The sequence below is a fragment of the Cherax quadricarinatus genome, chromosome 12 (genome assembly GCF_038502225.1).
Source record: "Cherax quadricarinatus isolate ZL_2023a chromosome 12, ASM3850222v1, whole genome shotgun sequence".
Taxonomy (NCBI): domain Eukaryota; kingdom Metazoa; phylum Arthropoda; class Malacostraca; order Decapoda; family Parastacidae; genus Cherax; species Cherax quadricarinatus.
In genome coordinates, this window is record NC_091303.1 from 24,141,057 (window position 1) to 24,155,366 (window position 14,310).

A 14,310-nucleotide genomic window follows, 5' to 3' on the forward strand; every position below is an offset into this window, starting at 1 on the left:
TAAGATTACATATCAGGTTTCTATGTTATTTACATTGTTTATTGTGTCATATTAAATGAAGTGAGATAGATAAATAAGCTGTAGAGTTGATATTGCTAAAGTACAGAATTCCACTGGAATGGATTAATTGCATTTCAATTAATTTAAATGAGGAAAACTGACTCTGCAAACAAGCAAATCTAGTTGCGAGCAAGGTCATGGAATGGATTAAACTCGCAAGTAGAGGTTCCACTGTATTTTCTTTTTGGGGATTTTCTTTCTTTTTGAGTCACCCTGCCTCGGTGGGAGACGGCCAACTTGTTAAAAAAAAAAAATGAAGACTTTTGGCTTATGGAAGACAGGGAGGAGGAGAGTTTGTTTGGAGGCAGGGCAAGATACTCCTTCAATATGACACTAATATCAACTCTACGGCTTATTTATCTATCACAATTGATCTAATATGACATAATAAACAATATAAATAACATAGAAACCTGATATACACTCTAGAATGTCATTACGTATGTCATGAGTGGTGGTGGTGTTGTTTGGTTATCAGGGCCACTGGCAGCATAAGCCGTATAGTGGTGGTGGCAGCGGTGGTGTTGTCAGTGGTCCTATACACTTCCAATAACATTGGAGGAGTTAGTTTTGTGTCCTTTTACTATCACTTAATCGCTAAACTTACTTGCTACACTGTTAATGCGACACTTTATCGCTGGCTGACTCCTGCTGCTTTAGTATCGTACATATCATAGAATCACTGAAGAAGGCACATTCTCCCCTCTCTCTTCCTCCTCCACTTTCATACTTTGCTACAATTTCTTTCTTCGATTCTATTGTGTTTCTCACTTTCTTAATCAAAGGGCTGACACTAGGAAGTTTCTTTGGGCCCATGGTGGCTTATTTCACAGTCGCACTTAGCAAACAAGCACAAAAACCAATGGATTTTAAGGAAATGTTAGGATGAATGTGCGGAATATATGCTCATTCACCAAGAGACAGAGACTGACTCACCTACGCATGGCGTCCCAGCGGGAGGTGGGCTGACGTGTATAATACGGATGATTTACGAGGCACTGAACAAAATACAGTGGACCCCCGGTTAACGATATTTTTTCACTCCAGAAGTATGTTCAGGTGCCAGTACTGACCGAATTTGTTCCCATAAGGAATATTGTGAAGTAGATTAGTCCATTTCAGACCCCCAAACATACACGTACAAACGCACTTACATAAATACACTTACATAATTGGTCGCATTCGGAGGTGATCGTTATGCGGGGGTCCACTGTATAGAACAAAATTTCCGCCCAAAAACCGGCCTAAATACAAATCGGACAATAAATGCAGCGGACAATATTCAGGGTTCCACTGTATGAGCAAACTGAGTTATGAGCTCAGTCACAGAACAAATTAAACTCATAAGTCAAGGTACCACTATACTGACAATGTCTCATTAAAGAAAAAACTTCTGAAATGGTAGGAAATCCTTTTCTGAATGTAATATCACCAAAAATACAAAATTTGATGGAAAACTTACAGAATTACAAAGGGGCAAAATTAGTGGACTGGCTATTTCTCCCACTTTGAGTCCCATTGTAAGCCAATTCCAATGCTCAATTCTCAGCTATTTCATTAATATGCCTTCTGATCTATCGTTAAGCACAAAAACTACCCATTCATCACTATAAGAACTAAACTATGAGGTGCACAGAAGTTGACAATTTTGCCAATTTTACAAAAAAAATAAAAAAAAAAGTGCAAATAAACACTATAGGCATTCCAGCCACTAAAGCAACATTTTACTCTTTTCATTATTCATATCCCCAAGTCTTTCCTGTATGATACTTTCCCTCTATGTTTAATTCATAAGACTAAAAACAAAGTTTTACCCTATTCCCTGAGTAATAAAATATAAACACGAATGATTGGTTATGGGAAGGTGGAACAGAATTCTTCCTCTGTAAGCCATGCATATCATAAGAGGCAATTAAAATGTCGAGAGCAAGGGGGCTAGTAACCCCTTCTCCTGTATGTATTACTAAATTTAAAGAGATAAACTTTCATTTTTCTTTTGGGGCCGCCCTGCTTCAGTGGGATACGTTTGGTTAGTTGAAAGAAGAAGATTGGTCATGGCTGAGAGTGTCCCAATAATTGAAACAGATCTGGTAAAAACCCATAAAACAGACCAGGGGATAGAGAGGTCCTTACATGTTCTCAGGAAACTTGTCAAAAAATCTAATATTTCTGCTACTTTGAGCCCAATTTCAAGCTACTTTTGGTCCTGTAATCAAACAAAATTATCCTTATTTAGGTAGTATGTCTTCCATTATATCAATTGCTATCAAGAAACACCTCAAATTTGCTGTTTTAAATCAAACACAAGGTCAAAGGTTTGCTTCTCCCATCGTGCACCACATGGAGCAAAATTATTCTTATGCTATGAATACTCATTGCACAGACACATTCTCTCATGTCTAGGACAAAATTTATTGCTCACAGTGTATTCAAGGTAGTTGTGCTTAATTAACCCTATGATTGTTTCGGCCGTGTATATACGTCTTATGAGCCAATGTTTTCAACGTATTAATACACCAAAATTCTAGCGGCTTCAAATCAAGTGGGAGAAAGCTGGTAGGTCCACATGTGAGAGACTGGGTCTTCACAGTCAGTGTGTGCAGTATAAAAAAAAATTGGGGAGCCAGTGGTGCATTGTGGGGAAGCCATTTCAGTAGTCCTTGTTCAGCATGCCTAGCGGTAAGAAATATCTAACTCCCCAGCGAATCTGGGACTTTTCTCTTCCCAAGTGATAGCTCTAACACAGATGGAAGTGTCTCTGAAGATGAATTTCAAGGTTTTGAGGAGTTTCTGACCGAAATCAATGCCCAGGATACCAGAAAGAAGGAAGGAAGGAATTAAAGAAAGAAAGAAAGGAAGGAAGGAAGAGATGAGAGGAAGGAAGGAAAGAAGAAGGAAGGAAGGAAGGTAGGAGGGATGGAAGGCAGGAAGGAAGGCAGGAAGGAAGAAAGGAAGGACAAGATGAAAGGAAGGAAGGAAAGAAGATGTAAGGAAGAAAGAAAGGAAGGAAGGACAAAATGAAAGGAAGGAAGGAAGGAAGGAAGGAAAGAAGAAGTAAGGAAGGAAGGAAGGCATGGGACCTCATGGGTGTTGACAGGCAGTAAGGGTAGTGAGTGATGGTATAATTTGTCATTTTGACAGCAGCCACACCCTGACTCGGTACATTTACAAGTCCACACACACACAACATCAAGCTCCAGAAGCTAATAGCAGTTCTAGAAAAGTGTCCAGTGACTATATATATTTATTATTTTTTTATTAGCACACTGGCCGATTCCCACCAAGGCAGGGTGGCCCGAAAAAGAAAAACTTTCACCATCACTCACTCCATCACTGTCTTGCCAGAAGGGTGCTTTACACTACAGTTTTTAAACTACAACATTAACACCACCCCTCCTTCAGAGTGCAGGCACTGTACTTCTCATCTCCAGGACTCAAGTCCGGCCTGCCGGTTTCCCTGAATCCCTTCATAAATGTTACTTTGTTCACACTTCAACAGCACGTCAAGTATTAAAAACCATTTGTCTCCATTCACTCCTATCAAACACGCTCACGCATGCCCGCTGGAAATCCAAGCCCCTCACACACAAAACCTCCTTTACCCCTACCTCCAACCTTTCCAAGGCTGACCCCTACCCTGCCTTCCTTCCACTACAGACTGATACACTCTTGAAGTCAATCCGTTTCGCTCCATTCTCTCTACATGTCCGAACCACCTCAACAACCCTTCCTCAGCCCTCTGGACAACAGTTTTGGAAATCCCGCACCTCCTCCTAACTTCCAAACTACGAATTCTCTGCATTATATTCACACCACACATTGCTCTCAGACATGACATCTCCACTGCCTCCAGCCTTCTCCTTGCTGCAACATTCATCACCCATGCTTCACACCCATATAAGAGTGTTGGTAAAACTATACTCTCATACATTCCCCTCTTTGCCTCCAAGGACAAAGTTCTTTGTCTCCACAGACTCCTAAGTGCACCTCTCACCCTTTTCCCCTCATCAATTCTATGATTCATCTCAACTTTCATAGACCCATCCGCTGGCACGTCCACTCCCAAATATCTGAATACATTCATATATATGTGTATATATATTATAGAAACCAGAAGGAAGAAAGGAAGAAAGGAAAGAATGAAGAAAGGAAGGAAGGAAAGAAGAAAGGAAGGTAGGTAGGTAGGTAGGAAAAAAGGAAGGAAGGAATGTAGGAAGGTAGGAAGGAATGTAGGGAAGTAGGAAGGAAGGAATGATGACACATGACCATTTACCTAGGATGACTACCTAACACAACTGCCTGCTACTACTTTGAATAAAACTGCTCAGACGAGATGTTTTGTCTGTGCACATACAAAAAAATGCCCACAAAAATGCAGAGACACTCGTTTTATGTGTGAGGAGTGTAAAACACCATTGTGTATGAAACAATGTTTCAAAGAGTTTCACAAGCTGCAGAACTTCTAGGAATATATCCAGTGACTGTGCATTTATATATATATTATAGAATAGTAATAAGCAGTTTTTTGTATTTTTGATTTGTGTAAACAAGTTTTGTAAACAATGTAAAGATAATGTTTGTGCTGTTATTGTGTTGCATACAATGAGTGTATATGGATATGTACATTGCACCTTACTTTGGTCTCACAGGCCACATAAGTTACTTGGAAAAAAAAAATTGGAAAATACAAGAAACCTTCGAATGGCAGTGCATATAAGTGTACCGGGTGAGCGGCAATCACCGCTGTTGCCATACGCGGCTCATTTTCTGCCAACTTTACGCCTCTATATCTTGGTAAGTACTGAGTGCATTTTTTTATGCTTAAAACACTCAGCAAATTAATCCTAACATTTTGGTAAGAAAAAACATTTTTTTTTTCTCAAATATTTTGTGACACAGGGAGGCAGTTTCAGAATTGGGGTTGCCACAGTCAAAGGGTTAAAACATAAATCTACATGAGTGAAGCTGGCAAAGGACAGTGAAAGGATTATACAATAGACCCCTCTCATGTGATGACAGGGGAAAGCAGTGGGGTATGCAGTACGAAATATGCACTGCTCAAGTCTGGCTAACTGGTTTCCCTGAATCCCTCCAAAAATGTTACCTAGCTCATACTCCAACAGCAGGTCAAATCATAAAAAAACACTTGCCTCCACTCACTCCTATCTAACATGCTCACATGCCTGTTTCATGTCCAAACCTTTCACATACAAAAACCTCCGTTACCCCTGCCCCTCCAACCATTCCCATGGCAACCCCTACCCCACCCTCCCTCCACTACAGATTTATACACTCTTCAAATCATCATATGTTTTCTCGTTCTTCTCTTAAGTGTCTAAACCACCTCAACAGCCTCTCAGCCCTCTGGATAATAATTTTGGTAACCCCACACCTCCTCATCTCGAAACTCTGAATCCTCTACATAATATTCACATCACATATAAGTTCTGTCAAACACCTTAACTACTGGGAATGCTTGGAAGCACTTGACTTGTGTTGCATGCAAAGACTATGTAACCTTTATTCAGAGCATGTTAACACACTCACTTAGACTGCCTCACCAACCAGCGAACCAGGTGGCTAAGGGTTCAACGGTTCACGGGGCCCCATTGTCAAATCAGCATCTAAGTTCAGCCAATCATAATGTGGATCTAGCAGTTGTGAAGGTGACATGGCTACCACTCACATTTTCACCCTTGTCACTTTCTTTCTGCTGCTGGTTGAAGTACAGTTGTCTATCTTGTCTCTTGGCTGCTGCTCTGCCTTGACTACCATGGCATGCACTAATACCTATTTGCTGTACATAGTGTACATACTTCTGTTTATCCTAGGTAGTAGGTTGGTAGACATCAACCGCCCAGGGAGGTACTACCATCCTGCCAAGTGAGTGTAAAACGAAAGCCTGTAATTGTTTTACATGATGGTAGGATTGCTGGTATCCATTTTTCTGTCTCATAAATATGCAAGGTTTCAGGTACGTTTTGCTACTTCTTCTTACACTTAGGTCACACTACACATACATGTACAAGCATATATAAACATACCCCTCTGGGTTTTCTTCTATTTTCTTTCTAGTTCTTGTTCTTGTATATTTCCTCTCATCTCCATGGGAAAGTGGATCAGAATTCTTCCTCCGTAAGCCATGCGTGTTGTAAGAGGCGACTAAAATGCCCGGAGCAAGGGGCTAGTAACCCCTTCTCCTGTATATATTACTAAATGTAAAAGGAGAAACTTTCGTTTTTTCCTTTTGGGCCACCCCGCCTCGTTGGGATACAGCCGATGTGTTGAAAGAAGAAGAAAGATATATATATATACACACCCCTCTGGGTTTTCTTCTATTTTCTTACTAGTTCTTGTTCTTGTTTATTTTCTGTTATTTCCATGGGGAAGTGGAACAGAATTCTTCCTCCGTAAGCCATGCGTGTTGTAATGGCGACTAAAATGCCGGGAGCAAGGGGCTAGTAACCCCTTCTCCTGTATAAATTACTAAATTTAAAAAGAGAAGCTTTCATTTTTCTTTTTGGGCCACCCTGCCTCGGGGGGATACGGCCGGTTTGTTGAAAAAAAAAAATCTTCTGTTTATACATGATGAAGGATAATATAATTCAAAGTTTATCTGCTGTGTTTATTTTGCTCCAAGCTCCATTTTTACACCCAGGATACAGGCTTCGATTACCTGGGTCATAATAACTTGTACTCGCTGGACGCAGGCAAGAGAGAGATGTATCATAATCTACACATGGAAAATCCAAGAAGGATTGGATTCTAATCTGCACACAGAAATTACTCCCTATGAAAGCAAAAGACTGGGGAGGCGGTGCAAAATATCCCCAGTGAAAAGTAGGGGCGCCACTGGTACACTATGAAACAACACAGTACTGTAAGTGTCTGGGGCCCAAGACTGTTCAACAGCCTCCCACCAGGCATAAGGGGAATTACCAATAGACCCCTGGCTGCCTTCAGGAGGGAGCTGGACAGATATGTAAAGTCAGTGCTGGACCAGCCGGGCTGTGGTTAGCATGTTGTACTATGTGCAGCCAGCAGTAACAGCCTGGTTGATCAGGCCCTGATCTACTGGGAGGCCTGGTTGTGGACCAGGCCGTGGGGAGCACTGATCCCTGGAATACCCTCCAGGTAGACTCCAGGTAATAAAAAAGATATTTTTATAGGAACACATAGGTAGTAGGTTGGTAGACAGCAACCACCCAGGGAAGTACTACCGTCCTGCCAGATGACTGTGAAACAAAAACCTGTAACTGTTTTGCATGATGGTAGGATTGCTGGTTTCTTTTTCTGTCTCATAAACACGCTAAGATAACAGGGATATCTTGCTACTCCTACTTACACTTTGGTCACACTTCACAGACACGCACATGCATATATATATATACATACATCTAGGTTTTTCTCCTTTTTCTAAATAGCTCTTGTTCTTTTTTATTTCTTCTATTGTCCATGGGGAAGTGGAAAAGAATCTTTCCTCCGTAAGCCATGCGTGTCGTATGAGGCGACTAAAATGCCGGGAGCAATGGGCTAGTAACCCCTTCTCCTGTATACAATTACTAAAAAAGAGAAGAAGAAAAACTTTATAAAACTGGGTTGCTTAAATGTGCGTGGATGTAGTGCGGATGACAAGAAACAGATGATTGCTGATGTTATGAATGAAAAGAAGTTGGATGTCCTGGCCCTAAGCGAAACAAAGCTGAAGGGGGTAGGAGAGTTTCAGTGGGGGGAAATAAATGGGATTAAATCTGGAGTATCTGAGAGAGTTAGAGCAAAGGAAGGGGTAGCAGTAATGTTAAATGATCAGTTATGGAAGGAGAAAAGAGAATATGAATGTGTAAATTCAAGAATTATGTGGATTAAAGTAAAGGTTGGATGCGAGAAGTGGGTCATAATAAGCGTGTATGCACCTGGAGAAGAGAGGAATGCAGAGGAGAGAGAGAGATTTTGGGAGATGTTAAGTGAATGTATAGGAGCCTTTGAACCAAGTGAGAGAGTAATTGTGGTAGGGGACTTGAATGCTAAAGTAGGAGAAACTTTTAGAGAGGGTGTGGTAGGTAAGTTTGGGGTGCCAGGTGTAAATGATAATGGGAGCCCTTTGATTGAACTGTGTATAGAAAGGGGTTTAGTTATAGGTAATACATATTTTAAGAAAAAGAGGATAAATAAGTATACACGATATGATGTAGGGCGAAATGACAGTAGTTTGTTGGATTATGTATTGGTAGATAAAAGACTGTTGAGTAGACTTCAGGATGTACATGTTTATAGAGGGGCCACAGATATATCAGATCACTTTCTAGTTGTAGCTACACTGAGAGTAAAAGGTAGATGGGATACAAGGAGAATAGAAGCATCAGGGAAGAGAGAGGTGAAGGTTTATAAACTAAAAGAGGAGGCAGTTAGGGTAAGATATAAACAGCTATTGGAGGATAGATGGGCTAATGAGAGCATAGGCAATGGGGTCGAAGAGGTATGGGGTAGGTTTAAAAATGTAGTGTTAGAGTGTTCAGCAGAAGTTTGTGGTTACAGGAAAGTGGGTGCAGGAGGGAAGAGGAGCGATTGGTGGAATGATGATGTAAAGAGAGTAGTAAGGGAGAAAAAGTTAGCATATGAGAAGTTTTTACAAAGTAGAAGTGATGCAAGGAGGGAAGAGTATATGGAGAAAAAGAGAGAAGTTAAGAGAGTGGTGAAGCAATGTAAAAAGAGAGCAAATGAGAGAGTGGGTGAGATGTTATCAACAAATTTTGTTGAAAATAAGAAAAAGTTTTGGAGTGAGATTAACAAGTTAAGAAAGCCTAGAGAACAAATGGATTTGTCAGTTAAAAATAGGAGAGGAGAGTTATTAAATGGAGAGTTAGAGGTATTGGGAAGATGGAAGGAATATTTTGAGGAATTGTTAAATGTTGATGAAGATAGGGAAGCTGTGATTTCGTGTATAGGGCAAGGAGGAATAACATCTTGTAGGAGTGAGGAAGAGCCAGTTGTGAGTGTGGGGGAAGTTCGTGAGGCAGTAGGTAAAATGAAAGGGGGTAAGGCAGCCGGGATTGATGGGATAAAGATAGAAATGTTAAAAGCAGGTGGGGATATAGTTTTGGAGTGGTTGGTGCAATTATTTAATAAATGTATGGAAGAAGGTAAGGTACCTAGGGATTGGCAGAGAGCATGCATAGTTCCTTTGTATAAAGGCAAAGGGGATAAAAGAGAGTGCAAAAATTATAGGGGGATAAGTCTGTTGAGTGTACCTGGTAAAGTGTATGGTAGAGTTATAATTGAAAGAATTAAGAGTAAGACGGAGAATAGGATAGCAGATGAACAAGGAGGCTTTAGGAAAGGTAGGGGGTGTGTGGACCAGGTGTTTACAGTGAAACATATAAGTGAACAGTATTTAGATAAGGCTAAAGAGGTCTTTGTGGCATTTATGGATTTGGAAAAGGCGTATGACAGGGTGGATAGGGGGGCAATGTGGCAGATGTTGCAAGTGTATGGTGTAGGAGGTAGGTTACTGAAAGCAGTGAAGAGTTTTTACGAGGATAGTGAGGCTCAAGTTAGAGTATGTAGGAAAGAGGGAAATTTTTTCCCAGTAAAAGTAGGCCTTAGACAAGGATGTGTGATGTCACCGTGGTTGTTTAATATATTTATAGATGGGGTTGTAAGAGAAGTAAATGCGAGGGTCTTGGCAAGAGGCGTGGAGTTAAAAGATAAAGAATCACACACAAAGTGGGAGTTGTCACAGCTGCTCTTTGCTGATGACACTGTGCTCTTGGGAGATTCTGAAGAGAAGTTGCAGAGATTGGTGGATGAATTTGGTAGGGTGTGCAAAAGAAGAAAATTAAAGGTGAATACAGGAAAGAGTAAGGTTATGAGGATAACAAAAAGATTAGGTGATGAAAGATTGAATATCAGATTGGAGGGAGAGAGTATGGAGGAGGTGAACGTATTCAGATATTTGGGAGTGGACGTGTCAGCAGATGGGTCTATGAAAGATGAGGTGAATCATAGAATTGATGAGGGAAAAAGAGTGAGTGGTGCACTTAGGAGTCTGTGGAGACAAAGAACTTTGTCCTTGGAGGCAAAGAGGGGAATGTATGAGAGTATAGTTTTACCAACGCTCTTATATGGGTGTGAAGCGTGGGTGATGAATGTTGCAGCGAGGAGAAGGCTGGAGGCAGTGGAGATGTCATGTCTGAGGGCAATGTGTGGTGTGAATATAATGCAGAGAATTCGTAGTTTGGAAGTTAGGAGGAGGTGCGGGATTACCAAAACTGTTGTCCAGAGGGCTGAGGAAGGGTTGTTGAGGTGGTTCGGACATGTAGAGAGAATGGAGCGAAACAGAATGACTTCAAGAGTGTATCAGTCTGTAGTGGAAGGAAGGCGGGGTAGGGGTCGGCCTAGGAAGGGTTGGAGGGAGGGGGTAAAGGAGGTTTTGTGTGCGAGGGGCTTGGACTTCCACATAATTGTTTGCATTAAAAAACTATTCATAGAAGGTATAACATGATCCATACAAGTGAGAAGTTAGGGGTTTAGAGAAAGAACTAACATTTCTGGAATAGTGGATTTTAACTGTACAGAAATACAAAAAAAAAAAAATCAATAGGAATTTTGTTAAATCTTCATATTAAAAACATCTTTCAAAGTCCAGTGGACCCTCCCTTTTTGTCGGGCTCTGTTTACGTTAATTTCAGTTATTGCCGACTTTTTTCCTAAAAATATTGGCTCAGTTTTCGTTACTTTCCTCCATTCTCGTCGGTGGTATGGTACCTGTCCAAGTGTCGCACACACACAAAGCCTCCCACACACGCATTTTGAGGCAGTGTCGCTTTGTTTCTCGGTGAGTGAACGTTATTCTGTGGGGTCATAGGAAACATTTCGTAATAATTCATTGTTTTTTGCACTTGTTTATGCTATGTGACTGCTAAATAAGCCACCATGGGCCCAAAGAAAGCTGCTAGTTCCAGCCTGTTGATAGAGAAGGTGAGAGACATGATAGAATTCAAGAAAAAACTTGTAGTAAAGTACGAAAGTGGAGGAGGAAGAGAGAGGGGAGAATGTGCCTTCTTCAGTGATTCAGTGATTCTACGATATGTACGATACTAAAGCAGCAGAAGTCGATAAAAGCTATAGTGCCAGCTAGTGATAAAGTGTAGCATTAACAGTGTAACAAGTAAATTAAGTGATAGAAAAAGGACAACACAAAACTGACTCTTCCAATGTTATTGGAGATACAGTATATATGGCCACTGACAAACATATGCCACCCTGCCTATCTTCCACCACCCTAAACCAATGCCAGTATCTCCAAGGTACAATAAGTGTAAATATTTCTTATTTATAAAGAGTAAATATTTCTTATTTATAAAGAGTAAATATTTCTTATTTATAAGGAGTAAATATTTCTTATTTATATATTAAAGCATAAATATTTCTTATTTATAAATTACGTACATTGTTTGTGTGAATAGTGTTGGTGGTTTCTGCTGCCGCCTCCACTATCACTAATATGTACCACTTATGCTCTCAGTGGCCCTTATAAACCCAACAACAACACAACCACCACTCCTCACATACATAATGACATATTTTATTCATTCTAGAGGATATATCATGTTTCTGTGTTATTAATATTGTTTATTATGTCATATTAGATGAATTGTGATAGATAAACAAGCCATGGAATATAGTTATTCTCTATAAAATGTATTTTTTGTTTATACTTTTGGGTATCTGAAATGGATTAATTGGATTTACATTATTTCTTACGGGAAAAATGGTTTAAGTTTTCATGAATTTCACACTTCATCAGACTCTCTGGAATGGATTAATCACGAAAAGGGAGGGTCCACTGTACTATACTGGAATTTCACAAAACAATTATATTTCTAAATTAACTAAGAAACTTACAGGCTTTATTTACATTGAAAATATGCATGAAAATTTAACAAGAAGTTCCTTACCAGCCATTTATTCCAATAAATAGATCTAAATCCAATATCTGCTGAGCTTCCTCTTTCGTGCCATCAAAAGAGTGAACCACTCCGCCCACGAGCTTCTCACGGTGAGCAGTCAAGATTTTCACAAGATCAGAAGCAGAATTTCGACAATGCAAGAACATGGGTAAACCAGTTACTTCTGCCAGATTAATTTGTTTTTCAAAATATCTGAAAAAATGAATTAATATTTTATAATATCTAGTTTTAGTTGATGACAAACCATATAGCAGAATTAAACTCCCCAAAAACATGGGGTTAAGTTTTTGCAAATCAAGAATTCATGAATAATACAAAATGATTTCAGATTTGAACTCATTTAAACTCATTTAGTGTTTCAAAGGGCACTCTTCATTAAGTATTGCTTTAATTTAATTCCTGTTAATGCTCATAAGAAAGAATGGCCACAAAGAAGAGAAATTTAGGTGTAAAGAAAACACTGCACTGCACAAAAAAAATTAAATAATCAAATGTATTTACAGGTTATACATCAGTTAAAATAAGATGAATAATCAAATTATGCAATGTGGGGTTTAAGTGTAATTTACATAAAAAACAGCACAAACTCATGAAAGAACTAGTCAACTGAGTGTGGGATTAAGATGACAACAGAGACATTAAAGGAAGAAGATTTAGAGACAGGTGAAACACTTGAGTATCTTTATTATAGACATTTTGCCAGCCAGTGGCATTGTCACTGCAATACACAGAATAATGCCAGAGACAATGAAAAGTCAGTCATGCTGTAGTAGTTTGAGGTATCAAAAAGAAAAAAAGGAAATATTTCAAAAGATCACATACGGTAAAATAACAGAAACTCAGAGATACAAACACAGAGATCATAGGCATGAATTAGTATACAACAGAATCTCAGGACAGTACCCTTATCATTACTGTAAAACACAATGACAAGAGACATATATTATATAAGAGAGAGAGAAAGAGAGAGAGAGAGAGAAAGGGTGGGCAGCCTTGTAATTGTAACTTCAGTGCAAGCATGTATGCACATGTGTGTCCACGTGTATTAAAAGCAAAAAAAGTGCCTTAGTCAATATGTAAAGTCATTCCATAGTTTTTTTCAAACTGGGGGACTGTGGAAATGATAGTCCAAACCTATGGACTGCTATAAGAATATATTGTTTTCATAGTTCATGTAAAATCAAGAGCATGTAAAGTCATGTACATAAATATGAAGGCATTTAAGAACATTTCTATGGATAAAAAGCAAGAAAAGTATTACTATTATTATTATATTAATAGGGAGCACTAAGCTTGCTGGGCTGATTCAGCGCCTGGGGGAATAGGAGGTATTCAAGTTCGATCCAAAGGGAGGTCAGGTCCAATTCCCAGGATCAAGAGCCCTCTGGCATCAAGGAACCTCCCTTGAGGGGACATTAGTGAAAAATACATGAAAGAAAAGTAGCATACCAAAGTTTCTTACTTTCTCTGAATATCTGGAGCACAGAACTGTGTACGATCATAGTCCAAGCCACACTCTCCAATGGCTATCACATTGTCTCTGTTGTCCAGTGTCAGTTGCAGTAAATTTTCTAAATAGGTTTCTGGGTCAGTGTCATCCTGTTCAAATTCTCCACAGCGGGTTGGGTGACATCCTGCTGTACAGTACAGTTGTTCTATGGATTGAAAATTGTTAAAATGTAAATAAAGTGGTGAAAATTATCCACTGATAAAGTGTTTACGAGAAAAGCAATTTATAATTTAAGCAGGAATAGTGAACATTTCACGAAATGTCTCAGTCATATATATAAGGATAAAAGACAAATTTTCACGAGAAAAGAGTTACCCTATTATTGTTAGGTCAATGAAACTTAAGTTTCTCACATAATACAGTACGTATAAGGCTTTCAGTGCTAGTAGAGAACCGTACACTTGGAATAAAATTACAAATACAGTAGGGCCCCACTTATACAGCAGGTTAGGTTCCAAGCTACCGAAAAATATTTGAAGTCTTAATGTAGGGCGAGAGGTTAATGGTATTTATTGAAGGAAGTTGGGTGTGACAGGTATGGTAGCCTGCCTGACTACCACACCTACATGTAGCATACAATATTTAAAGTGGCCCAGAGCGATAAAATACACATTACTTACCTTAACCCCTTCAGGGTCCAAGGCCAAAATCTGAAGTGGTGCTCCAGTGTCCAAGAAATTTTGAAAAAAAAAAAAAAAAAATAAAAAAAAAAAAAAAAAAAAAAAAAAAAAAAAAAAAAAAAAAAAAAAATCTAACAGAATTAAAGAGTAT

General features: G+C 39.3%; 1 protein-coding gene across 7 annotated transcripts in view; it reads right to left on the bottom strand.

Moving 5' to 3' along the window:
* LOC128686617 (deoxyribonuclease TATDN1) overlaps positions 1-14,310 on the bottom strand; it is a 192,546-nt gene that overhangs the window by 78,235 nt on the left and 100,001 nt on the right. For all 7 annotated transcript variants that reach the window (XM_070084275.1, XM_070084276.1, XM_070084274.1 and 4 more), the window contains 2 exons: positions 13,492-13,684; positions 12,018-12,221 (listed from right to left, as the gene is read on the bottom strand). In XM_070084275.1, coding sequence (XP_069940376.1) covers positions 12,018-12,221; positions 13,492-13,684 — 397 coding nt within the window. The remainder of the gene's footprint in view (positions 1-12,017; positions 12,222-13,491; positions 13,685-14,310) is intronic.